Source organism: Rhyacophila brunnea, unplaced genomic scaffold (genome assembly GCF_057557595.1).
Source record: "Rhyacophila brunnea isolate RB1 unplaced genomic scaffold, BYU_Rbru_1.0 scaffold_15, whole genome shotgun sequence".
NCBI classification, from domain to species: Eukaryota; Metazoa; Arthropoda; class Insecta; order Trichoptera; family Rhyacophilidae; genus Rhyacophila; species Rhyacophila brunnea.
The window spans coordinates 15,467,444-15,495,415 of NW_028232806.1; the positions used below are offsets into that span (position 1 = coordinate 15,467,444).

General features: G+C 33.1%; 3 protein-coding genes across 3 annotated transcripts in view; 2 read left to right on the plus strand and 1 right to left on the minus strand.

The window, feature by feature from the left end:
• Vps15 (vacuolar protein sorting 15) overlaps positions 1 to 9,647 on the plus strand; it is a 32,437-nt gene extending 22,790 nt beyond the window's left edge. The window contains exons 18-26 of the mRNA XM_085942950.1: positions 25 to 100; positions 543 to 638; positions 2,700 to 2,846; positions 3,796 to 3,906; positions 4,386 to 4,558; positions 5,423 to 5,578; positions 6,265 to 6,416; positions 7,020 to 7,201; positions 7,692 to 9,647. Coding sequence (XP_085799076.1) covers positions 25 to 100; positions 543 to 638; positions 2,700 to 2,846; positions 3,796 to 3,906; positions 4,386 to 4,558; positions 5,423 to 5,578; positions 6,265 to 6,416; positions 7,020 to 7,201; positions 7,692 to 7,914 — 1,316 coding nt within the window. The 3' untranslated portion in view covers positions 7,915 to 9,647. The remainder of the gene's footprint in view (positions 1 to 24; positions 101 to 542; positions 639 to 2,699; positions 2,847 to 3,795; positions 3,907 to 4,385; positions 4,559 to 5,422; positions 5,579 to 6,264; positions 6,417 to 7,019; positions 7,202 to 7,691) is intronic.
• A 1,573-nt stretch (positions 9,648 to 11,220) lies between these two features.
• On the minus strand, positions 11,221 to 17,827 carry Aprt (adenine phosphoribosyltransferase). The gene is made up of 3 exons (XM_085942740.1): positions 17,455 to 17,827; positions 13,419 to 13,656; positions 11,221 to 13,116 (listed from the first exon to the last, which is right to left on the minus strand). Exons 1-3 carry the CDS (start codon positions 17,547 to 17,549, stop codon positions 12,892 to 12,894), a joined length of 558 nt encoding a protein of 185 aa, XP_085798866.1. The 5' UTR covers positions 17,550 to 17,827; the 3' UTR covers positions 11,221 to 12,891.
• Positions 17,828 to 19,427: 1,600 nt separating this feature from the next.
• Positions 19,428 to 27,865, plus strand: ATPsyngamma (ATP synthase, gamma subunit). The gene is made up of 6 exons (XM_085942896.1): positions 19,428 to 19,491; positions 19,810 to 19,974; positions 22,082 to 22,221; positions 23,812 to 23,975; positions 26,127 to 26,291; positions 27,148 to 27,865. The coding sequence occupies exons 2-6, from the start codon at positions 19,811 to 19,813 to the stop codon at positions 27,412 to 27,414; spliced, it is 900 nt and encodes a 299-aa protein (XP_085799022.1). The 5' UTR covers positions 19,428 to 19,491; position 19,810; the 3' UTR covers positions 27,415 to 27,865.
• The last annotated feature ends 107 nt before the right edge of the window (positions 27,866 to 27,972 follow it).

Sequence of the window (27,972 nt, forward strand, 5' to 3'; positions counted from 1 at the left end):
GTTTCTTTGCTTTTTGTGTTGCAGATAGTATGGCTCCATGCCGGTTAGAACTGCGAGATCTTACTACAAGACAACAAATGAAATTTTCTAAGGCCTTGAGGTAATTATAAAATTTTAGATTATCATGTTCGATATATCTACCCTTTTGTAACAGTTGGAGAACCCCATAATATGTATCTAATGAATATTTCATCATACATATTTTGATAGAAAAGGTCATATCGTCACTGTTCTGGCAGAAGACACTAATTCGAAAAAATCACATACTGAGTTAGTTATACCAAAATGTTCCTTATTTCAAACTTTACCTTCTGGAAACCTTTTTAATAAATAAACAGTCTTTATTTTAACTTTTAAATTTTTAGACCATTTCAAACATTTTAACAACTTCAAAGTCAAATTACTCAAAACTAGTATTCTCCAGTTAGTGTGTTCTGCCAGAACAGAGACGATATTATATACCACAATTTGTAAGACGCTGTTTTAATATGAATGACTTCCGTTTAGTTATCTACCAATTTGTAATAAAAAATATTTTTCAGATCCCGTGAATGTGCAATGGAGAGTTGTGGAATTAGCCTTCCTCCAACGAATTGGAAGCCAGGGTCATCTCTAATGGCTCAACTGCATGAGCATAGGTACAGTTCAATTAATACATGCATAATTTATACCAGTGTCCTGTCAGTTCTTGGATGAAAGACATTATGATGATAATTTTTATTTAAATGTAATATACTTTATTTTTGAGCCAAAGGGTCATATCTCTTATCACAGAAAAATTACTGCTACGGACAAATCACCCTTGCATTTATCTGTCAGTTAAGTACCTAGTGGATATTTTTGCTTGTAAATCCCAAAATGGACATAGAACTCTTTACTTGACAGTTAATAATACTTTTCTAAGCTTATGAAGCCAGTTCTAATAATTAAATCATGTGGGTCATGCACCTACTACTGTACGACAACATTATTTAGGCAACAACAGGAAGTCGCTCTTATCGCGTATAGAATATTTCACAGTGTTGTCATTTTTTGAGAAAACATATCCCGCGAAATTAGGTTTTAAGTTTATATCAATTCTATTCTCAGTAAGTTTATAAGTACATTAATTTATAAGTCTAATTATTGTTCAATAAATATCAATAGAATTTTTTTTTCAAATAATTTCACCTCTTAATTATTACTATTATATTAGGTTAATTATTACAGCGTAATTATTGAATTTGGAAGGAAATGTATCATTGAACCCACATTAACTGATAATATTGCTGCAGGTATTTATTAATTAAATAACTAGAACACAAATTATGAGTAAAAAAGTAGAAGTGAAAGATATAACATATTCAATATTATATTGATGACCCAATCACATGTTTTATAATTTACAAAATGATGTCTTTATATCGTATTTTTAGTAAAATTGTTGTAGAAACACATACTGTGAAAATAATTTTCTATAAATTAAATTATATCCACCTTACATAAATTTTAAAACAATATGTACCTACTTATCGGTTTAAAAATTAGGAAAAAATAGGACAATTCATTAACTAACTAATGATCATTTATACTTAATTATTATACGTCTAAAAATATTAATGAAATAGATTACGATACACATAACTTTATAATATACAAACATAATTTCCAGTATTTGGGGAAATATTTCTAGTATTACAACACTGAATTTTGACATACCTGACATGACAGGAACCCGTAAAATGGGCTTGTTGAAAGTATTGTATAGGCTCACCTTTTAAATACGACTCTTTTTCTTCTTCGCAATAAATCAAAAGTTTACTGATAATAATTCGAACATCATTTCGTATTGTGTTAGACATCTTTTGAATATAAAAAGCTTCAAATTACGTAAATTGATAGATGCGTCCAATACGAAGTGTCAAAAATGTAATGAAAAATTTGGGGGCGTTCCTAATTTGAAACCGGAAGTTCGATTAGCTGTACGTAGTTCACAGATTTGCCACGTAGCCAAGATGAAGTTGCCGGACAATATATATATATATTTTTTTTAATTGCAATAAGGATTTGAGATTCTGTTTAATTTGATATAATATAGTCAGATCACTATTATGAAGCTAAATGGCTGGTGTGGTGTAGTGAAAATTGAAACGTGCAGGGCCGATTAGTTTAAAAGATATCGCAATACAAAATATGGTCTTCATTTAACAAAAGCTCTCAAATAACCAGTACACTGTCATCAAATGATGACTTATACCATTATGGTCACTTTTTCAATTAAGCAGTTTATAACTATATATCGAGGGTATACTGACAGAACGCATTATTTCAGTTTTTGCTGTTTTTCTGTTTTAAATGCCAAAATGTATACAATTTTATGCTCTACATCCTGGTAAAACGCACAAAGGCATAGGATATAATGGTGAGAAAATAGAAACATTATTAAATCATATTGTTATTTTTTTTATTCTGATAGAAAGCATGATAATGACCTAATGCGTTCTGCGTATACAAAATACAGGACTTGTAACATGTCGTATATTGTGTTTGCCATAAAAGTTAGTCTTTATAATGTAGAAAAAATGTTTTTAAATCATAAAAAAATCTACGTGGGAGAACGCTTTGAAAAAAATTTTTAAGTCCTTTTTGCCATTATCTCAGAACTTGTTTTAATGAGTTAATGCTTTCTGTCAGTATACCCTCGATATTATCCTTTTTAGGTCATCTGTGAATAAATTAGTTAACCTGTCAACTGGTCCGCACCTCTCCGGCTCCAACACCAAAGGATTCTTCGGTTCCTGTTCCAATGACGGCACCGTCAGATTGTGGGACCTGGCCAAGATGGAAGGCATTAGCATAGTTAATAAGTAAAGTATTCCTGAGTATTTAACCAGTATATTTTATCATTATACATATGTGCTTCATGGCATGTCGTCGCTATAGGATTGGTTTGTCGAATATCCGTTTTTGTCAAAATCGTCCTTTTAATGCAGAATGTTTTTTTGTATCTAAATGGACCAGAACCATCCTATTCTGTAAATTACTTTGTAATGGTAATGAATACATCATTCATATGCTGTAAAAATAACAATTTAAATATAGGATTATGATATTTGTTTTTCGTCTCCTGAACATTTGGTCTATTCGACAAACCAATCCTACAGCGACGATGTGGCATGTCTTTTGTCGGATATAGGGTTATTATTTTATTAAAACATATCCCGACAGATTTTATTTTGCTTTGATGAGGTTACTTATAGAATCGTGTACTGTCCGACAACAAGAAATCGACGATAACAGGAAGTTGCTATAGTCGCATATAGAAGACTTCTCAGTGACGTACCTATCGTGGCGGCAATGCGTGCTAGAGGCGTGTTTAAATAATATATCGGCTCTCCTTTTAGATGCGACTCTTTTTCTTTTTAACAATGAACCAAAAGTTTACTAATAATAATTCTAACATCACTCCTAATTTTTTCCCTATACCACGAGAGTGTGTAATGAAATGATACATTTTGAGGCGTTTTCTTTTGAAAACGGAAGTGCGATTAGCTGTACTGGAGGAGATTGTTAGTTCACAGTTTTAACTCGTGGACAAGAAGTTCTTGTTCTTCAATAGTAGGTATAGTTAGAAGAAAAGATAAAATTAATTCATAGATTTATTTATGTCCCAGATAATAAAAGAGAATATTTAAATAAGACCGTTCACAGTGGCTTGAATATTAAAAGACCTGAAAATGTTGACTGCTTTTTGGCCTGATGAAAAAGATTCAAATTTGATTGCCTGTTATTGCAATAACGTAATGTCTTTTATAGGTCAAAATCAATGTACAATCGTGGAGCGGGACCAGTTATTGGATTAGCACCATGTGAGAGCAACCAATCATTTGCAGCAGCCACTCAGGATGGATCTGTATTTGTTTTAAGGTAAGGAATAGTATGCATCAAATACTATTTTATTACATACAAATTACTTAGTACATTCACAATCATCAATCCATTTTTAAATTTACTTCTTTTTCTTTCTTTCGACCATGTCCAATCCTAATAGGATCATATGGGCCCTCCACAGAGTGGAGGTTTTTATTAACAGATTTTATTTTTACGAGAAATGGATGTCAGCCACTTGCTCGACCTACTAGGTCTGACTCTTACAGAAATTGAAAAACAATATGTGTACTTGCCAGACCCAGGATTCGAACCTGGGACCCTTGACACTATTGACCGGCGCTTAAGCCACGCGGCCATTGTGGGTTTTTTTTACTTAGAACTAATAAATAATGTCAGTCCCTGTAGCTAATTTGGTAATTGATTCTACTAGATTGAGGTAGTCTGGGAACTTATACATATACTATTGAAATATAATTGTGTTGCCAATATCAAATAATTCTTGTGTTTTCCATTAGGCTAGACACTGGTTCCTCAAGAATGGTGCTATCTCAGTGTCGGCAGCTGGATCCAGCAGAAGATGGTGGAGTGATTGACGTATCCTGCAACAGTCAGTGCTCTGGCGGAGATAACGTTGTCATATACGCCACTCTTTATGGTGGAATTGTTGGATGGGATTTGAGAGCACCAGGTATAACATCTATATTATGCATTACAGTAAAACCTCGTTAGTAAGAACACTGATAATTCGAAATTCGCCGTAATTCGAAATTTTCCCGAAGAAAAAGTCCCTTGAACATTATTTTCACATAAAACCATACCTTTAATTCGAATTTCGTAATTCGAAATGATTTCAGAGTCCCTGGCATACAAAAATAATCAATAAATCGTAATAAAGGACACTATTTCATGAGCCAGTCATTGAAAATTGTGACAGACTTTTCTTAAAAAATCAAAAATTACTTATTTTAAGAAGGTAATAAAAATAATCCTGACATTTTATGACCCAATTCGATAGGCACATCTATGATCGGAAACAAAATTAATGAAAACCAAATTTTTTTTTTCAAAATTTTAATATTTTTCCCCATACATTTCATAATTCGTAATTCGAATTTTTTTTCGATTTTCGGTCGCAAGGAATTCGTATTAACGAGGTTTTACTGTATTTATTAATTCAGCCCCCTCAATTTTGCTATGTATTTGTCACGTGTCATAGCAAATTGATTTGAGGGTGGTAGGTTTAAAGTTTCTGTTTTTTTTTTCAACCAATATGCCTGTTTTGATAATCAGTCATAGATTTTATGGAGGCTGAGTGAATTACTTCTCATAAAAAAACTGTTATATCTTTTCTGCATAATAAATACCTACTACAGTGTGACTTTTACGTGTACTGGCTTACACGTCGTGAAACGCACGCAGTGTGAAAGAACGGGGATTTTTAGTTCATCAGATGGTTATGGTGACGTGTCAGCCATAATATTATAGTCACAAGTTTTATTGGAAAAGAGGCTTAGCATGCTATGTATTCATATAATTAATGATTTCTTTTCAGGCAATGCATGGAAACTGCAGGGTGATCTTATGAAAGGAGTATACACGTGTATGTATGTGAGCGGTACAGGGTGGCTCACAATCGGAACATCTAACGGTTCCATTAGAGTCTGGGATTTGAGATTTAGTCTTCCCATCACCTCTTTAGTACACCCCGGTTAGTAAAGTTTCAAATTACAACTTCCTTTACATGTGGATATCATAATGTATATATTTTTTAATAAAAAAAATATAGTCAGACCGTGCATAGCGCATGGCATGCCGTCGATGTGGTCCTTTATATCAATAAGCGCCTGGACATGTGCATGTATTTACTGTGCACCAATAGTGTTTAAATTAAAATATCGCGATAATAACTGTTTACACGCAAAAGTGCTGACTGTCTCGTTAATCCCATTCTTCAGGCGTAAGTTAGATGCGTTGCTGTCACTGTATGGTACTATTTGATGTGTTGTGAAAATTGGTAAACGTCAAAACTTTTTTGATCCATGCATGCAATATTGCAACTTGCACGATAATGTTTTTTTTTTATTTTTATAAGTTACCTATGTAAATTTCGTTGGAAAAAAAATGTGCCTGCCATTCCATTTTGGCTGTAAATCTGCTCTCGGTGAAAGTAAGGTTGGGAACCCCCCCTGTCTTCAAGACAATTGAATTGATATCTTAATCCTTACGTATAATTTCTGTTCAAGTATGGCTCGTGAGTCATTGAATATGCTCATGTAATCATAACATATAGCTAAATAATAATTACATATTGTTTTTCTTTATATAGAATCATAAATTTTATAATTTTAGTATTAGGATCTTTTGAAACTAATCATTTTGTACATTGTTTGACAGATATTAGAATAAGAAGTATAAAGGCTCATCCAACGCAAGCATGCTGGGCGGTATGTGCAGCAGGTGGTGAAGCCTCCATCTGGAATTTAGAAAGTGCCCAACGACAAACAGTCTTATGGCCCTCCAATAGGCCACCTCTCACTTACACAGCAGTAAGTATTATAAAATGCACTTTACATCAAATATTTTGACGTAAATGTCACTATTAGCAGAAATGGCATGTGCCAATAAATTCAGAAAAATCTACATAAAACACTAACCGAAGTCACTAAACGGGACAAAATAGTGAACATGAATCAATCGGAGAACATTAATGTGAACGACTGAATTTTTCATGCACCTTTATACTTTCAAGAAGTGTTATCCCAAAATCATATTGTTGAGAACTTCTGTGGCAGCGAACATAAGGCTCCAAAGGTTGAGAATGTTACGTTGGCAGATGCCAGGCTTCCAAAGGTTGAGAACTTCTGAGGTTTCAGATCGATAGTATCATTAACAAAAAAGTTACATTTGTCTTCAGAAAATTGTATAGATACACATGTTTGGAATAGTACCGGACTGCTCCCAAATTTAAATGGAATGTATTTTCACCGCATTAGCACCTGAGTACCGAAGTCCATGTCTCAATTTTGAAAAAATGTTAGAAAGTACAAACATATTATCATCACAATGCCTGTGATATCCATGGAGATTGTCATGAAATGTTACTATGTAATATATACTATCCAAATTTTAATGTTGACATTTTCTTACAGCCGTGTTCACACTACATAGGCGCACTTTATGGAGGCACAATGAATGACTGCCCTTTTCTTCTGACGGCCGGATCAGATCAGCGAATTCGCTTCTGGGATCTGCATCAACCCGAGGAATCGTTCATTCTTGTCGGTGCTCCAAACGATCCACTTATGTGCAACAGTGCTTCAGTTTCTTACAGGTAATATATTTCTATAATCTTAGTATGTATAAGCATAATTTTTTGCGATATATCATGCCAAATATGTATTTAGGACAGCATTGGACTAATGAGTATGTGAATTTCGAATGTGAATGTAAAATATTCTGCAGTATTGATTCGACTCATTCCTTTTCTCCTTTATGCATATAATATGCATTAATGGTAAAATTACCATAATTCAACAAAAATATCTATCTATTTTGAGACTTATCTCCCTTTTTCGTTCCCACTTATACACAAATTAATATGGCCGGTAAAGTTTCGAAGTTAACTGGATATTAAATGCTTAGGCACAAGAGTTAGTTATAAGATTTTTTTGATAATATAATGTAGACATTATATTACTTTTATATCATTTTATGAGCTGTATTTCACGTTTGAAGTCAAATTCTACTAAAACAGAATGAATGGAAATCATTTACTGGTTTGATATATGACGTAAGTAATCAATTCTCAAATATGATTCCAGCAATCGTCTCATAGATGGGACGTGCGTAATCCAAGAAACGTCGACTGTGAACGTAAACCAGGGCGCTAACGCAGTGTCCGATGACCAATCGTCCTCCAGGTGCGGACCGGAACCGCGAGGAATCCATCACACGGCACCCATTACAGACCTAACCATGGTCCAGGCCAACAAGTGCTATCTGCTCAGTTCATCTGCAGACGGTATTATCAACGTATGGAAATAGCAGGACATTGATATGGGGTATTACGTGTGAAGCAAATTTTAAAAAATGTATATATTATAATATGAATCTTAGTAACCCAAAAAATTTATGATTTTGAAAATATGCATTATAACTTCGAAATTGTGCAGGTATGCCAGGAGAGAACATTTTGTAAATTAAATTCTCTCCATTACCTGCCGGATGATGTGGCATGAATGAGGCAGAAAGGCAGAGTGAGGGGATAACAATAATGGCATATTTTAAGACTTATTTACACTGACTTAGTATTAATCATACTAGGTATAATACCGACTTGTGTAAACAGGCCGAATACTATTAATCATTAGTAAAAATGTGATCGCGAGTGAATTGATACCCATCCTATTTACTAATCATTAGTTCATATCCTCACCATAACTCCACTCACACTCGCAACGTGTAAACTACCCAACTCTTGCCCAACTAGTATTTAGTGACAAATAAAAATATGAGCAAGAGTATGCGTATTCTATTTTTTTTTGTATTTGCTATGGTACTACAAATACACTTTTACTTGTCAACTCGCGTAAACTGTACTCAGTGTTTTAAGTAACTTAGTGGCTAGAGTGACTAGCAAGTAGTAATGATTAATAGGTACTAAGCCTATGTAAACAAGTCTTCACTCTTCATGAACATTGTAGAGATATAAATTGTACCTTTACTGTCAAAATGAATTCTATAACTAAAATTCTCAACTCACTGGCCCTATTTTATTAATCTACTTTTTAACATGTATATCCTAATACTACAAAACCAAAATACATTATAATTATAATTACATATAGGTATGTAGTAAAAATAATTAAGTCTTTTTTCGAATCTAATTAAACTGACACGTGAAACTATTACGGTTATAATTTTAGTGTATGATTCTGTTCATATTAAATCATCAAAGTAGCAAATGAAAACATTATATAATATTAAGCAGTGTATTTTATCTTTCATCAATTTACAAATAGGACTACACTGTGCAACATTTTCCACTTCACTTTACACATCGTGAATTGTTTAATTTGTTAATAGTACAAAATTGTTCAATACCTACAATATAACTCGCATAGTATCTCTGATAATGTTTGTATCTGATCCATAAATAATGAGTAGCCATTTTCCATTCATTCATCTTTAGATAAATTGATCTCCCCAAGAAATAATCTCCAATTGTTCATTGATAATTCCATCTCGATCAACACTGTATATTATTACAATCGATTGAGGATATTTGAAGGAAATATCAATTTTATAGATATTGTAATATGCCACAGTGAAGAAATTTTCATAAAATAGCTATGTATGATATGGAAATATTGACATATTAATTAATACCTGTCTCAACTTAAAATTGGGGTTATTTATAAGATACTTCGAGAAGTGTAGCTAATTGGATTTCAGTTGTCTCTAGTATGGCAATTTATATTGTTCTCCACTGATCACAGGTAGAAGCAATAAATTGTAATAATTACATCCTAGCAGATAAAGACAATATTGTATTCTTCGTTTATGTAATTAAAGATTACATATTAGTTTGTAGTTGATACGTTTGTAATATTATAATGTTAAAATTGTTTACTGCCTTTCCATTATTTTTGTGTAAAATGTCTGTGATTTTTGTTAAATTTGATTTGACAATCGATAATGAGGTAACAGAAATAAATTCTTGCTGTAGGCGGAATGTATTTTGTAATTGATTAATTATTTAATAAATAAATATTTCTAACAAAAATGTTGTTTTATTTATAATAAAAAAAAAATAGAGATAATATGTACTTCTTTCGAGTACACCGAATCCTTAAAAGATAAAAATTATTAATTGGACTACATTGAAAAGATGAAAAATGACATATACCACTATGACTGAACGGCTTTCGCGTTGGTTTATAATGTCGTGGGTCTCAGATTCAAATCTTGGGTCAGGCAAATACGCAATTGTTTTTCAATTTGTGTTTGGAGTATGGACCTAATAGGTTGAACAAGTAGCTAAAATCCATTTCTCATAAAAACAAAAATTTATTATACAAACCTACACTTCGTGGCGGCCCATATTATGATCTTATTAGGATCGGACATGGTCAAAAGAAAAGAAGAGCATATACAAGTATATTATTAGTCTATGAGAGCGAGAATAAAGATATAGGAGTCTTATATGTTACTTCTATTACCTATGACATTTGTATGCATTTACCAAATAAGTGAAGCATTATTAAGTAGGTAAATGCATAGATATTAACATTGCTAAGTTCTCCACTAAAATAATAATGCCAAAGTGTTGTTTTATTAACTGAATATCCACTCATTGTACAGCTTGTTTTATTAAATCCTGCAAATTGGCAAACAAATCTCATACATATAAATGTGAAGTTGTTTTCGCTCTTTTCAATGCGAAATCACTTGTAGCTAACCTAATCAGTTGACCAGGGATCTTCATATTCATATGTTTAGGCTCTCTCCATCTATAATAGGAACATTTTTTTAATATTATGGATACACTAATCAAGTGAAATAAAAGTTTTATTACATTATTTAAATGTTATTTTATTTGAAAATAAAGCTTTTATAAAAAATATTCAATACAACAATATTGGAAAGATTTCATGATAATTTAACAAGTAACAATGACATTATATTTACCACTTATAAAATTGCTTTTAGCATAATATTATGTATGTAATAACATGTTATTATATTATACTTATACAGAAATAGAAATCAAAACATAAATAAACTATATTGAGCAATACATACATCTTTATAAAATTTGTATACACTGTCACAAAGAATACTTGAATAAACACATTTAGAAAAGTATAAAAACATACATCTGTATGTATGCACAGATTACAAGCATCTCATAAAATTAGTTGTCTCTCTACTGTCTTTTAAAAATTGGAATAGATCTCATATAATAATTGTGAGCAGTGAAATTAGATTAATTATTTTTTTAATAAATTAATTAGATTAATTAGATTAATTATTTGCAGATAGACATGAAACAGTAAAAGATGATTTGATTCCACTTTGTTTTTTGTTGCGCCATGAGTATTTGATGTTCGACGCATGTTTATCTGCAGCTTAAAGTTTTATGAAATATCAAAACAAAAAATACCACTTATGGAATGCATTATAATATGGTTGCATATAAAAAAAATATATTATGCATAATATTATATTTCTTAAAACAAATATATATGTATACAATTATCGGGTACACATCAAAAGTGTAGAGACCCGGCTTGCAGAACCATTCATATCGTCACAAAGCTAATAAACTAATTTATTATTTTTTTTATTCAATACGGAATATACACAAAATTTAAGAATGTCTTTTGAAAAACTTAATAGAATTATATAACCTACATTGGCGGAATTTGAAGCACTTCAGTTAAAACGCAATCATAAGAAATAATTCGCATGAATTATAGAAGGATAATAGCGAGAGCACTATTTTTCTAGGATATTTTCGAATATGTAATTATGTTTCTGAAGTTTTTCTATGAACTCATTTGTTTACTACATTAGCTTATTATATTGAACATGTTTTTTATGATGGTTAAAAAATGCGACTCAATTTTGACATTAATCATATCATTTATGGATGACCCCTTATAAGAAGGTAATAAATTATAATACATAATATGTTATAAATAAGCGTAGTTCTTATTTAACTGAACAAATGCTTGATATTTCTATTGTTGACACAATACCGTTTATCAAATCAGCAAAGTGGTCTTTTATTTTAGAGTGAGCTGATAACAGAAAATGATAAAGAACTATGCAGTTAACGCCTTGCTTATTATGTATGTCATTCTAGTTTCTTCAAATAATATAATCCTTCATATTATATATTATATTATTTCAATTAGTAACGAGATAGCGCAATAGCAGATGATAAAACTTTATTGCAATTCAAGATTATGCAATTATAAACACGACCAACTCAAAAGTTCACCATGATATCTTACAGTCGTGGTCATAAAGATGTCCCCATAGACTATGTGACATGATTATTTACTTCCACAGTATAATAGTGGACATAACAGAACAACAAATGTCTCTTAGAACGCTGCAGGTTCGTATACTGTGTCTGACAAATTCAGATCCAGATTGAGGACCCAATGAAAATGAGAGCAGTCTCCAGATATTAAAACATGAAACAAGATAGCAAGGAGTGCACTCCTAATGCCTTCTTAGCGATAGGGACCTCTACTTGGACTTGATGATTCGGTGTTATACATCTTCTCAATCCTTTTCTATGGTATGGAAGTATGGACACTGAACCAAAATAATATATACCACAGAGAGTTATTATCATAGAAATTTAGCAGTATAAATACACTTATACTGAAGATCCCTTGGACTGACACAGTGACTAATGTTGATATCCTCAAATGAATGGGAAATTACTAAAAAATTCTAACTGATATTAAAAATAGAAATCCACAGTACCACAACTACATTACGAGAGGACAAATGTATAGCATTCCCCAGCTCGTTATTTATAGATCAATGGTATACGTAGCAGAGGGAGACACCGCTTAGAAACCTGTAATCAGTACGATTGCAGCTCCACTGAAGTATTCCACGTAGGAGTCAACAAAGTGAAGATTCCCCTGATAGTTGACGACCTTAGATAAGGGATGGCACAAAGAATATGATCATGAATGTAGGCTACATGGTACACTTTAATAAAAGGAATAAGTTATGTTAGGGTTATATTTTTAATTCTTACAATCTAGTTTTGGGTCCAGGAGTTAAAATTATTAAGTAAATGCTTTTGAAAAAAACCACAGCACAATGGATTTTGAATTATAACACGGTCTGCCATGACTCTTAAAGAGTCCAATTCATAATGACTGTTGAATGGTTGTAATTTTCAATTTCATTGAATTTTGCAAGTGTTATATTATATTACTTAATATCAGATTCTAAATTCTCCATTTTGTATGCATAACTGTAGGCTGTTTAGTATTTAATCAAGGAATGGAAAGGAATGTCTTCAGGTATTTTGTCTTTCCCTTTCAAGTCCAACAATTCCATAATTGCCAAGCATCCGATGACCTCAACACCAGCCATTCTGAGTAGTCTGATGGAGGCGAGCATTGACCCACCGGTGGCAAGTAAATCATCAATGATTAGGCACTTCAAACCGGTTTTTTCTATGGCATCTATTTGTATTTCAAATGTATTCTGAAAATTAAACACATTAATTAAATACCGTCCTAAATTACTAGTTTCGTTATAAATGCATGAGACTAAGGCGCATCTGACTCCATGTTTGATTCCTAATGGGATCAAGAATAATTGGAGGAGTTAAAAATATAATCATAAAACATTAAAATTCATGTTGCATATTTAGTTCACCAAACGTTTTCCCTTTCTCCTCTAAAATATTGCTCTTGCATATAGACCCTTTTATAGGAATGAACGCCTTCATCACAATCATCGACACTGACAATCAAAGAAAAATATCACATATTAAAAATACTTACAGAGCCATATTCCAGAGTATAGTCATAAGCTAAGACTTTCCCTGGTAGTTTTCCTTTCTTCCTCACCGGCATGCAGGCTAGCCCCAATTCAGCGGCCAAAGAGAAACAGAATAAGAACCCTCTGGACTCCAAGCCGACCACAACTTCAACGTCAGGAAAGTGTAATTTGGTATATTCAACAATCACCCCTTGAAGAGTTTTGCAAACAGAACCATTCAACATAGCCGAGAAGATGTCTCTAAAATAAAATAACATTGACAAAGTTGATTTCAAAATTTTCTAAAAACCATCTAGAAACCAGTTTAAAGAGAAAATTACAACATTAACCCATACGCTGAACTGATCAAATCAAGTCGATGTTGCGATGAGCGAAATTAATTTAAATCAAATTTTACCGTAGTCAATTAATAAGTTATAAAATAATTAATGCACATCAAGAGGATTAAGAAAATAAAAAAAAGATGATTCTGCACTGATTGTCCAATGGTAACCATGATATTCAACATTAAATAAAGACCTGTTAAGAAACCTCTTTGTGAGGATGCCAAAATCCTTAATGGATTGTAGATATCATTTTTAAATAATTACAAGATAAAAAGAACTTTTTATACACAATGTTTTTAAATTTTCTGTTGAATCATATAAACTTGACTTGATTAGCTTAAACGATCAAAAAAAATTGTACTTGATAGAAATAATACTGAAATGTCATTTTGACATGTCATATTGATTTCCATAGTAACGCACGTATATATTAATAATTTAGTTGCTAGGACCCCAGACCCCTAGCAACCAATAATGGTGTCGAAATAACTATTCATACAAATCAGAATTAACTGAAAATGAATTCGATTCTACTTAAAGATAGCTAAAAGTATTAAAAAAATGCATTGGCATCGTGTTCCGATATATTCTAAAAATTTCAAATGTCTAGCTAGTCGGGAAGTTAGTTAAAAATCAATTGCAAAATTTGTACCAGACAAATAAGAATACGAGCTAAGAAAAACGTTGTAAAATGGAGACTTCATTAAAACACAATCACTGCTAACCTTTTAATTACCACATTTAAATAAGACGTTAATTATATTTAATGGCTAACGACTCCAAACGCGCCAGTCGCGGTGTTAGCACTAAATGAGTTTAAGACAACAATTTTCTTCAAAACCACTTTTTAACATCATCTTATAGTAAAATAAATAATATTCTTAAATTCCGCAAAATCACTGTTACATACTTTCCAGACTGTCCGATTTGGTTACGCGTTCAAACCGATTTAGTTAGTATTGGGTTTTCTGTAGGCGTCGGTTGACATAATTTTGTCGGGTGATCTAAGGTAATGTTGGGTAGCCGTGCCATCCAACCGCCCGTTGGGGGAGTAAATACATAATAAATATATTGTTTCGCTGCATTAGCCATTGTTTTGCGCATTTTATTTCCTTACATTAATAGCTAACACCGCTGCCAGTGGGATCTCAAATATATGATATAATAGACTTATCGGTTTTTGTTATTAGACGCCGCAAGTATGTAATGTTGTTTATGTAACGACGTCTTTAAAGACAAAACTTTTAATATTCTCTGATACATTGTAACATTTATGGAATGAATTTGAAGAACCTTCAAGATGGTGGAACGACTTGCGAAACAAGTTTAACAGGCGTCATGGTGTCCATATGATCCATCTAAGGAGCAAATGTAGATAAATAAGATTCCACTTTGGTGGACCTTAGAACTTTCAAAATTTAGTGGATTTTAAAATGATACCACAATTCTAGATTTATATTTAAAAAAAAACTTCTTAACACGTTGATCGCCATGGGGGTCACCGGTGACCGGCATTGGATTACGTTCAGGGGGCCATGGGGGTCACCGGTGACCGGCAAAGAAGACCTGCCTTAGAGTTGTTCTACAGCGCCGGCGGGCACGCGCGCAGTGCATTTTTCGATACGCGGTGACCGGCATGGCCCTTCTGTATATTACTGCCACTTGGCCTGAAAATATGTCTTCCCAGTCACAAAATATAGGCTCACTAATGTAAAGAATGTACATAATGAAAAAAAAAGTTTTCCTTTTAAATTGTAAATGTGTTTTTATTGATATAAACATAAAAATTAAATAGATTATAAAAATGTAAGTTATAAAAAATATGTAAATAATAAAAAAATAGAATAACAAAAATGATTATAAGGTATGTATACGTATATTTCCAGCTTATGTGTATACAGGTATTCTACCCAATTTGAAAACTTTTATTCCGTATTTGTGCCTTTTCTGTTTATTATACTATCTAAATCTAAATATAATTCGACCGCGAAATGGCACCATGCTCTCGTCAACACATATGGACAGGTGACCGGCGAAATGGCCGGCCCGGCGCAATAGAATAAATTAACTTGTTGGCGCCGCGACGGTCACATGTGGCCGGCACATCATTAAAACCAATATTTACGTATAAAAATCATCCAAATGAAAAAAAATATTATATTCTTTCATAACCTATCAAATAATACCTTAGAAACAAATAATCATTTTTTAACTATTTTATGTAAAACTAGTTGGCGATCAATGTGTTAATAAAGAATCTAATTACAAAATAAACGTAATACATATTATGCAATTGTATTGAACAATGAGTAGGTAGGTACCTAATGGTACCTATTCAAAAAGACTAATAAAATAATTATAATCTAAATTAGTAGGTATGTACATAGTCTTGATATTACTTAACCTCTTAGCCTTTGATAAGATAATTTTTATTTCCTGACTACGTTCTACAGTGCGACTTACATAATGTGGCCGACACGTCAGAGCACTGCATGTTGTGTGAAAAAAGAAAAGTAACCAAAAGGCTTAAGCGGCGATTACATTATGATCACGGCGACAAATTTTCGGTTAAAGGTTTCGTCATTCCGTAGAATATTTTGAATGATCACTATCTCTATAAATTCAATGATGGAGAGTGCCAACTCCAATTATTAGTATTTTGAAATATTATTCATCAGTCATGCTAATTTCACGTAATTTTAACAGTTTCTACGTGTGCGTACATAAAATTAATTGCGATAGTATGTATATATGCGACAATGTTTGTTTAAAGGTTTAAAATGTGCTACGAGATGGGAGCATCAGTCTGATAACATTTTAAATACCAAGAAACATGACATTACACATTTCTTCCCGCAGTGACAGCACGTAACGTGATGATAATTTATTTGAAGCATAAGTGACATCGACTAGAGATTTCTTAGTAAGTGGGGACATGGAGATAATGAAGAATATCATTTGTTTTCAAATCAATTATAGAAATATCAAGTTTTCACTGGAATGATTTTGTATCGATTAAACAAGTTAATGTTTTACTATTTTCTTATGCATAGATGTATTATTTATTATAATTTTTAACATACTTTCTAAACATTCATGTGAGTAGCATGGGTCACAAGTTAGCCATCTGTGACTGGGTACCTTCATCAATTTTATTTTTCATTTCAAATAATTTAACCAAAACAAATCTTATAGTGCTGTGAAGTAAAAACGTTTTTGAAAAAAACTTAGACAAGTTTCAAACTAAATATTTGTGGCAGAAGAATAAAACCCCTCTTAGTGTACTCTTATTTTTATATTTTCATTCATGGTCACTATCTTCCTACATTTTGTATGAAGACTTGAATATTTCCTTATGCCATCATCTAATCAATTTTTATTTTAAATTGTAATCTTATTGTTATCTATTCCCATCCAGGTGTAATTTAAATATGTCAATGAATAAATTGTTATTTTTGCGCAATCACACATTTGTTAACGAGTCAGGGCGAACGTTAAATGATATATAATTGTTTGCTATTGAGCCTTCAACACAGAATATGTTCAAAACAGTTTATCTCCTGTAGACAACGATGAGGAATACCGTTTTCATCAAGGGCGACGCTGCAATAAAAGATACGTTACTCTCAGGAATATTTTATCTTCTCATAAAGCTAGAAGTTTTCAAACTACTGCTTTTATATAAACTTTTAAAAAAATGTTGAGAACTCACCTGAAAAGTATACCTTCTTTAGGAAAATCAGGATAACTTTTGATATGTTTTTCGACTAATTTAATTCTTTCTTCTATTGATTGTGTAGACGTCATCTTTTTGCCAAGACTTAAATAGCTAAAACAAATTAAATCAAAGCTCTAACTGCACTAAACTGCGAATGAAGAGAAGAGACCGTGGTAACCTGATAAGAACGTATTGTAGTTTGGTTTAGTTTAGTGCCTGCTTATTCTATTTTTATTGAGCGTATTCAGTAATCAACCATGTGACGGAAGACAACTTTTGCCGGCTAGGAAACTTATGTATTATTCACTATTATAAAATGTTGATGGATAGTTGGACAGAACCTGTATTCAATTTCATAGATAATATTATATGTCAGATTTAAATTTTGGATCAGTTTCAGTGCTGCCATCTTTTTATCGCCGACAATATAAAGAAGTTATAGTATTTCCACAAAAGCTATGGTACACGTTGTATACGGCTGAAAAAAATAAAAGTCAAAGACTTTTTTTATTGCTTAATTTTTCTATCAGTTAGTAGGTATAGGTACCAGTGATTTCCATCCACGGTTCCGATAGCTTTATGAGTTCTACAGGAATTCTCAAAAGCTTGCCAAAAAATAAGGTTTAACGCGACCTATATTTAAATAATAAAGTGCCTATTTTGAAAGTTGAGCTTTATGTTTATGTACACATCGCATCAGAACTATTATAGAAGTAGAAAGAATAGTTATAGCTAAGTACTTGAGAAGAGAATTTTGGTAGAACCTAATAATGGAGAAACAAAAATTTAAGATTTAGTAGTACGTACCTCCCAAGTAGGTACTGTTTACTACCCTATTAGCAGCAACTACATCCCACGTCGGTAGGTAAGTCATGCGTTGCTTAAGGAAATGCATTCTAAGCTCTAAAGGAATGCCAAATGAAGATAACAACACGAATACTCACTAGGTATAACGTATGATGGTGAATTCCGTAAAAATTATAAAGAACATTCTTGAATTCTATAAAATGTTTGGGTAGGTGTAAATCAGAATTTGAAACTACCTACTGTTATGCACATATTTCGTTGAAGATAAGAAAACAGTCATTGTAATACTTACTAGGCAATGAACATTATTTGGGACTAAAATACTTAGGAGTGGCCTTCTGTTTATGGTTGACTCTCTGTCCTGGTATATCATTGCATACTACTGCTTAACATGGCTATTTTGTAATTTATCAGCCTGGACATTAATGTGTGTGACTCGATTTTATAAAATGTACCAAACCAAGGGTTGCACCAAACAAAAGAGCTTAAAAATCACTATCGCACACAGCAGTACGCGAACAAAAATTATAGTACAAATAGGTAAGGTGAATCGAGGTAAGTGTAACTTTGGGGTAATTGTAGCTACTAAGATATCTCAGTATCTACTACAAATTGGATGATGCCTTCTATGGAAAGGTGATAGCAAAGTCACTGATTTATAAAAATAATCAGAAATGGTGTCGATACCATGGTTTTTGAGGTGACTTATTGTGGTGTATTATCTATGGACTACATGGATTATTCTCAAGACGACATTTTCAATCGATGAGTGAGATGGTAGCTGTTACTAAACTATTTTTTAAAACACGGAAATCTGCACATTATGGTTGTAAAATTTGGTGAGTATATGTGTTTTGATACCCTGCTTCACGTGTTGTTATCGATTTACTTATTGATAAGCATTTTAAAGCTTTAATCGAGTAGACACACTTTCCCCACGAAAGTAAACGCGCGGGGTAAGTGTGCCTTTGTTTTGTGTCACACTTCACGTCTTCTTAAAATTGTCCTAAAAACCTTTCCTAATTATAAAACATTTTGATGTATAATTTAATTATTAAATCTGTATGTTTTATTTTATTATGCAACGTCAAGCAAATAAAACATCTGGCAGCCCCATACCCAATTAGTTCAACTTCCATAGCGCTGATGTCAAATTCCGTGCCATAGACAAATTTATTTTCTAGTTCTGCTTCGTTCGATCGAGTTTTCCGTCAAGATCATAAGGTTACAAATTTTTAATTGTTTTTTATTAATACTACTTTAACTTGTCTTCCGTTCCATGAATACGCGTTAATATTTTTGTGTGAATAACAGTTTAATACAAGTTTTGTTTAATTGTAAAAATTAACTCATTTGACAAATCAATCTTACATAATAGTAACTACCGAGTCGGCTGTCGTTGAAACTTGTCACAAAATCGCGATGAAAACGATGGATTTGCACAGATTCTACTGCTGTTTTTAATACTTTTTCAGTGTTGAAAGTAATTATAAGTCGTATGTATGTTTTTTTTTTTTAACATATTCTGTGTTAATTTTGTAGAATGTTTGGCCGCGTTGCACCCGCAGTATGTGGCCAGGCCACGGGCTTGGTCAACCAACAGCAGAACAGGGGAATGGCGACTCTTAAACACATCTCTATGCGTTTGAAGTCCGTCAAGAACATTCAGAAGATCACGCAGTCCATGAAGATGGTGTCAGCTGCCAAGTAAGACAATTTGATAAGCTTCCCACTGACTTATAGCGGAACAAAAGTGGCCCCAGAAAATATCGTGATAACATTGACATAGAATATTACACTATTTGACTGATTCTTTAAAATCACACAAGGTTAAAATTGACACTGGGCATATATAATAATACACTGCTTGCTCTGATATCACACTGCTACAATACATGTTATTATTATTCAAAGTGCTCAAAGTCCGTTACCTGCCGAGCTTACAGGCTTTATGCCGGTAGTTAAAGATTCAATTCGAGCTTTTTGAATTCTTCAATTATTGTAGATTCGTATATCATTCTTTTCTTATTAGAGCATTACTACCTAAAGTTTGTTATATGTACCTCTGATGGTACGTAAAGGGACTTAAGATAGTAGTGACCTGTTATATTTCATTCACATTATATAATAGAATATTATTCCTTATCCTCGCTATAAGAGTGGTTTGTCGAAATCGACCTTTAATGCAGAATAATTTTTTGTATCTAAATGGACCAGAATCATCCTTTTGTTGCCAAACAGCTGAAATGTAGAAAGGACGGCCGCTGGACAAATGCCGTCATCCAATGGTACCCAAGGGGTACGAAACGGCCACAGGGTCGCCCTAAAAGCCGCTGGATTGACGAACTGGTAAAGTTCGGCGGAAATACGTGGCAGCGAACGACACAAGACCGAGAGAGTTGGAGAAAGCTTGGGGAGGCCTTCATCCAGCAGTGGATTGACCCCGGCTGATGATGATTTAAATTACATTGTAATGAATACAGCATTCAAATGCTGTAAAAACAACAATTTAAATATAGGATAATGATATATTTATTTTTTGTCTCCTGAACATTTGACATTTGGTCCATTCGACAAACCAATCCTACAGCGACGTTATATCAATTATGAATAATAGTTTTTCCCTCACGATTTATTTTAGTTAGAAGTCGAGTAAATCTATGACCAGCAGCGGCAAAGAGCAAAGGTAGGCTGTGGAGAGCCGACACAAATAGTTTACACTAAACTTTTTCAATACTTATTTGTTTTCATTGAACTAAGAATATAAATTGCAGATGGAGTTACAAACAAATAGGTATGTCTGATAAAATTTTATGTACACTATTTATGTCAGATCTCTACAGCCTACCTCCACTACTGATGATCGGATAAATCAATATCTCCAAGAGGATCGATGTTACAAGTTTGGGAAACGCTTCATTAAAATAATGTAATATTGTACTATAGCCATGCCTACATACATAAATATAAAGGGTGCGGATATCGTAATGGTGATCTGCAAAACAACATATCACCCTCCACTGTTTCACGTATATATCTATCCTCTACCCCTGATTTCTCTCTTTACACCATTATACACTGCTGTAAAATCGTAACCATGACATGACCATGACCAATGACATTTTGGTTGTAGAATCTCAAACTCCAAGCTTCTCTTCAGGTGTCTTTTCATAGTATTAACCACAAAACAGATTAATAAGATAGAATAATGTAAAAGCCATCACCATGAACCAAAGTTTTGAAGCAGGGTAGGTACTTTATGACAGTCAGGCCATAAAACCTAAGTAAATCAAAGTGCTCTGTGGTCCTCAAATATTGAAAGTGTATTTACGTGACAAACTTAAATGCATGTTATGATACAGACATAACTATCGAAAATAACATATTGTGTTTAAATTTCTCCACACTCGAGATTCGTAGCCTGTTGTAACAATATTTTTTGTTCCCTGGTATTAACAGTGATTTTTTTTGCAAAAATTGTTTTTTTCATATCGGTCTATCCATTGATTGTGGATCGATACAAACAAGTTTGCCAGATAAAATACAGAATAAATTTATTTTCCTCATTTTGTAATAATTTTCATATCTGAGGATAGGCTTTAATTCTACAAATTTCAAAATGGATAAACAAATTGTCTTTGTGTTAGCTCTCTAGGTGAGGCAACACTTAACGATAAATTCATTTTTAACGATAAAATTGACAGTCTTCATAGACAGATATAATGTCTATGAAAGGTGTAACTCGCTGGACATAAGCTCACAATCGGTATACCTTAAAAAGAAATGAGTGTAACATGGAAAATATTTATTTCAGATATACCCGTGCCGAACGTGACCTGAAGCAAGCGCGGCCATACGGCGAGGGATCCAAGCAGTTTTATGAAAGGGCCGAGGTCTCAGCTTCAGTTCCCGAGACTCCTCAAAGGCTCATTGTTGCCATCACCTCCGATAGGGGTAATTTATATTTTTGTGTTCAAGAAAAGTACAATACTATTTCAATCAATAAGATTCCATATTCAATATAAATTAGCAAGATTTAAGAATATAGCACAGGATATTTGAGACACGGCCTTGGACACGCTGTGGGTATTGTGATATAGTAATATTCCAAACAGTTGCACCTCAAGTTATTGTTATCAGCTATTAGTATACACTTTTATGCTGTCATATCAGTTGAAGAATATATATTATGCTGTGACTATTCTCACGATGCTCATCTCGCCTCAGTGATTATTTTTGTTACACATGACCATTATGGAGGAGTTCAGTTGCTTAATTTAAGCAAAATAATCGGTCACTATAACTATATTCTCTGTATATTCAACGAAATGTAGCTACAGGACAGGGTATGTAGTTCATTTTAAACGATCATTTTTTCGCTTATTGGTTATGTTCGTTCAATATTAATCATTTGCTTTGATGGCATGTAATTAATAGTAAATATGTGAATTCAGTTTTATAGAATAATTCATGCACTTCGATTTCTGTATGTTGAGTTTATAAATTCAAATGAACTCAGAATAATCCCGGTGCCATATTGAAAGATTATTTTTATTTACCTTATTTTTCGATTCACTGAAATCTGAGGATAGGCAATAATCAAACAATTGTATTTAAGGAATTTTTTTTTATAGATCGTCTCATTGTAAAATCACTTTTGAATTACCATAAATAATGCATCCTATCGACTGGGTACTTATGGAATTGAGTTTAAATTCTGATTGATGAAGTTTTGTACTATGCTATAATATGAATCTGTTTAGGCAACACAGTATTGGCATTTCCACTTATAGGTGTTAAAAACTCTACCAAGATTAACAATATTATTACAATATTAACAAAGTTTTACAATAAGTATGTGTCTTGTTTCCTTTGACGATTGAATGGACGATGACATATCACACCATTTCAACTTTAAAACAATGCATTCTTCTTCTTTGTTCATGTAACCAACATACCGTAGCTCCGGCGTATATACTGTAGAGATCTATAGAGGCCTTCCAGGACGCCGGAATCCGATTGGCTTGACTCATTACTTCTAAAATCATACTACCGCACTCCCAGTGTATCCCTCGCAAACATCTGTTCTTGAAACTATGTATACGGTTGTTCTGAGTCTTCATAAGATGCCATGATTCACTACTGTAAAGCAGCACCGACAGAATGTAAGCATTGAATAGGCAGCATTTGGTTTTAACCGAGTACAGCCGTGAATCGCAGACATTCCGCATCGAATTGAATATTGCTCCTAGTGACGTACATATCGCGTGTGTACCCTGCTCTATCTATTACTTGTAGTTTTATAATGTACGCCTACTATATTCAACTAGGTCATTGTGTCACTGTACACACAACGCTATGTATTAAATTATTCCACATCAGTTCGATATACTAAATTCTAAAGCTCGAAAATACAACCTGAGTACCATTTTTTGTAAGAGACGAAATAAAATTTTACCTTAGGATTAGATGTAGGACATAACTGAGACAGCAAGCATGTAATTAATATTAATTTGTGATTACAATTTGTCCAATTTATTGTAGGTCTCTGCGGTGCTGTCCACACTGGTGTGTCAAAGATTATCCGAAACGATTTTGCCGCGTCCCCTGAGACAATCCCCAACACCAAAGTGGTGTGCGTGGGAGACAAGTCTCGTAACATTCTTCAACGTCTCTACGGAAAGAACATCATGCTCGTCGCCAACGAGGTAATCACTAATGCCAAGGGCCAATTGAAACATGTTAACTAATTATAAACTATTTATATATTTGACAGTTATGTTGAAACGATACATAAAAAGACAATGTCGCTTTTTTCATCAAAAGTGCTGCCATTTTCAATATTTTGATTTTTTGTAAATTAAAAAAATATTTTGTAAAAGAATATACCTAACGGTGAAAGTAAAAGTAGGACAACTGCAAATTATAAATTGAAGTAAATGGTTAATATAATAATAATTTTATGGTTTCTTTATCACAAACATCACATCTTATATCATGCATATGTAATACTGAAACGTTGCCAAAGATGACAATAAGTGAAGAAAATGTCACTTAATCTATTGATTTAATAGAATTTACTAGGCCCAATTAAATTGTGCAAATATAATATTATGTACTATAATTTTTGAGTGAAAATATTCCTTCTATGTTTTATGTAAGAACTTACCACTGATAAGAACAGAAAGTTATAAAATAATACTTATTTTGGCAGTATTGTAATAATATTTTCAAGTTTATAACACAATTGTAAATTTGACATAATTTCTGCCATAGTGATTGATCATTTTTATTTACCTCGCTTTTGATATTATGAAATTTGAGGATAGGCAATGATCAAACAACATCTTTTTAACATAAAATTTGTCTTTAATTCATTTATGCCCAAGAGAAAGTCAGTCAGATATAGCCATGGGTAGTATCCGTACAACCTAAGTAAAATAAATTCTAAAAATATTCTAAACTTAACACACTCCACCCTAATGAACTTCAACTGATAAGGGTCCCAAATAATTGACCCGCTCTCAAGCCTGCTTTGAAATATTATGTTATTAACACTTACGAAAGATAATTGTTACCATATTATCGCTGTAGGATTGGTTTGTCGAATAGACTAAATGAGGCTTCCAAAATTCCAATCCAATTCCAAAAAGCGATAAGTCCACATTTGGTCAAAATCGAGAAAAAAATATGCACGTCTTCTTTGTATAATTTTACACAATATGTATTGATCTATAAATTCCAAAACGCGACAAAACCCTATGAAAAAATTATTTTTATCGATTTATTTCAAAAAGCGCCAAGTCCGTGTTTCATTTTATTTAAATCTTGGTTGATTTCGCGCATGTTTAAGTCAACCAATAAGGGAAGTTCAATATTGGAAATGGCGTCTCCCATGCTGTAGCATCCAGTAAACTTATGACAGTGCCACGGAAATATGTGCCTTATGCGGAATTAATTAAAAAATGAGGTACAAGTAGCGCTACGTCCAATTTTATTTTGCCTATATTTATTACATTCAAGAGTTTATCGGCTGAAACAAATTGCCATTTGGTTCTAATTTCGACATAGAATACAACGGAAGAAATAATCTCATCTGAAAACAAATAATTGAAGCTTGAAACATAAAAACGTTGTTTCCCGCAAATATCGAATTGTGGACCTGTCGCTTTTTGTAATTACAAACCTCAAATGTTCAGGAGACGAAAAACATTATCCTATATTTAAATACATGGAGGTATAATAGAGGCATATGAATGCTGTATTCATTACAAAGTAATTTAAAGAAAGGGACGGTTCTGGTCCATTTAGATACAAAAAATTATTCTGCATTAAAAGGTCGATTTCGACAAAGCAATCCTATAGCGACGATATAACAGTTATAACTTAAAAAGTAAATCACCATTATTTGTAACTTAACCGAATTTTTAGACTGGTTATTAGCCACTCCAGATTGGGACCCCAAATCTCAATATCGTCATCTTACTATGCAAACCTTTTAGGTCTGTTTTATGTAAACGTTCAGGAGAGATTTAAAACGTATTATTTATTACATTTATTTTATAAATAAAAAACTTTTAAATTCAAAATTTTTTTTTAAATTTAAATAATATCGTAGAAAAAATACATTTTAACTCTCTGCTGAACATTTACATAAAACCGACATAGAATGTTTGCATAGTAGGCTGACAATATGCATGTTCTGATTCCCAGCTTGCGAGATTCAAACCAAGGCAAATATTAAATCCAGCTGACATCGGTTACATTTTAGAATGTGTGCCACTTGCAAGCAACAAATAGTTTCAAATGTCACTTTTCATTGAAATAGATTTAATATTGTATATTTCGTGAATTTACAGGTCGGCCGTCTTCCTCCTACATTCCTGGACGCAGCTAAGCTGACCAACGCCATCCTCAACTCCGGCTATGAGTTCTCCTCCGGAAAGATTGTGTACAATCGCTTCAGGACTGTTGTGTCGTACATGCAGGCTGATATGCCCCTCTTCAGTCAGTCTGCTATTGAGGTAATAATCATTCCGACCATGTCTGATTCTAATAAGATCATATGGGCCTCCACAGGGTGGAGGTTTGTATCAACAAATTTTGTTTTCATAAGAAACGGATGTCAGCCACTTGCTCAACCTATTAGATCGATTCGTACCTGGGACCGACGACGCTTAAGCCGCGTGGTCAACGTGGGGCCGTAATCGTAGTGGGATTCAAACCCAGTATCTTTCCCATGCTAGTTTGTCAGTGACTGATATACATTGAATTTTCAACAACAAATTAAAACTATTGTGAGTAGTTACGGGTTCACTATTTTTACCCATTGTACAGGCTTACATAAAAATGTATTAAATTTGATGCATTAGCAAAATATGTCAAAGACCCAAATACGAACTTGCAATATGCACCCTTATTACAATGCAGGTATAGTTCATTTTTCAACCACTAGTTTTATGAAGAAAAAAATTGTATGAGCAGACCCAGATAACTGGGCAGGGTCGTTTATTAGGGCCCTTTTCGCTTATTAATAGGTCATTATTTCTATCGCACTAAAAATCCAATAAACAAAATTACAGTGAATGATATAATATTATTATGATGAAGAATAATTCAACTAATTGCTGATGTATGTATAATGTTTTCTACAGTGCGAATAGAATAATAACTGTGGACCAGTACGCATATACAGTAAAGGGCGAAAGAATTATTTAGGTATAGTAAATGGTTGATGGTTATCTCTGCTGCGTTGAGGATTCTGAAGAAGTCTGTGCGAGAGATTTGCCTACACTCTTTCCAATCATGCCTCGGCTACTGTGATGTCGTCACTGCTAAATGATTATTGTAATGAAATTAATTTTTTTTTTCTCATTACAGGCTGCACCGAAGCTCTCAATCTACGACTCCCTTGACGCTGACGTAATCAAGAGTTACTTGGAGTTCTCCATGGCTTCCATGTTCTTCTACGCCATGAAGGAAGGCGCTTGCTCAGAGCAGTCGTCTAGGATGTCCGCCATGGACAACGCCAGCAAGAACGCCGGAGAGATGATTGACAAGCTCACTCTCACCTTCAACAGAACCCGACAAGCCGTAATCACTAGAGAACTTATTGAAATTATCTCCGGTGCCGCCGCCCTGCAGTAAATACGACTACACTCTGCCGACCATCGTCTTAACAACGATCGGCCATCTTGAGCCATCTTGGCAGCCGCTTTCTTTTGTACTTCTCAATAAGATAAAGCATTTTTCCTATGTTTTTTAAATGCCCGTCTATTCAGATATGTATGATAATATTATGTATTTAATATGTTATTATTTTTGTTTATTATAATATAATATGCATGGGGCTAGAATGCTGGTTTTTAGTGTGAAGTACTGTAAATTATTATTTAAATTGAGATCATGTTAACGGTTTTATGAAATGGCTCGGCACTTCCAGTTAATTTGGTGTATTCAGACAGATAAGTTGAAGTGTTGGTTATTTTCATGTGCATTATTAGATCATATTATGGCCGCCTGTGATCATAGGTACCATTAATAAATATATGAAAATATACTGTGTCTTGAATGTTAGATAAACAGTAATTTAAATAAATGTAATTTGTTTTTATTTATTAAAAATGTATCTTTCCTTCCAACATCTCCATCATCCTCGTTTCGGTCCTTAGGTGGAGTTTATAGACTAACAGGATTTCGAAAATT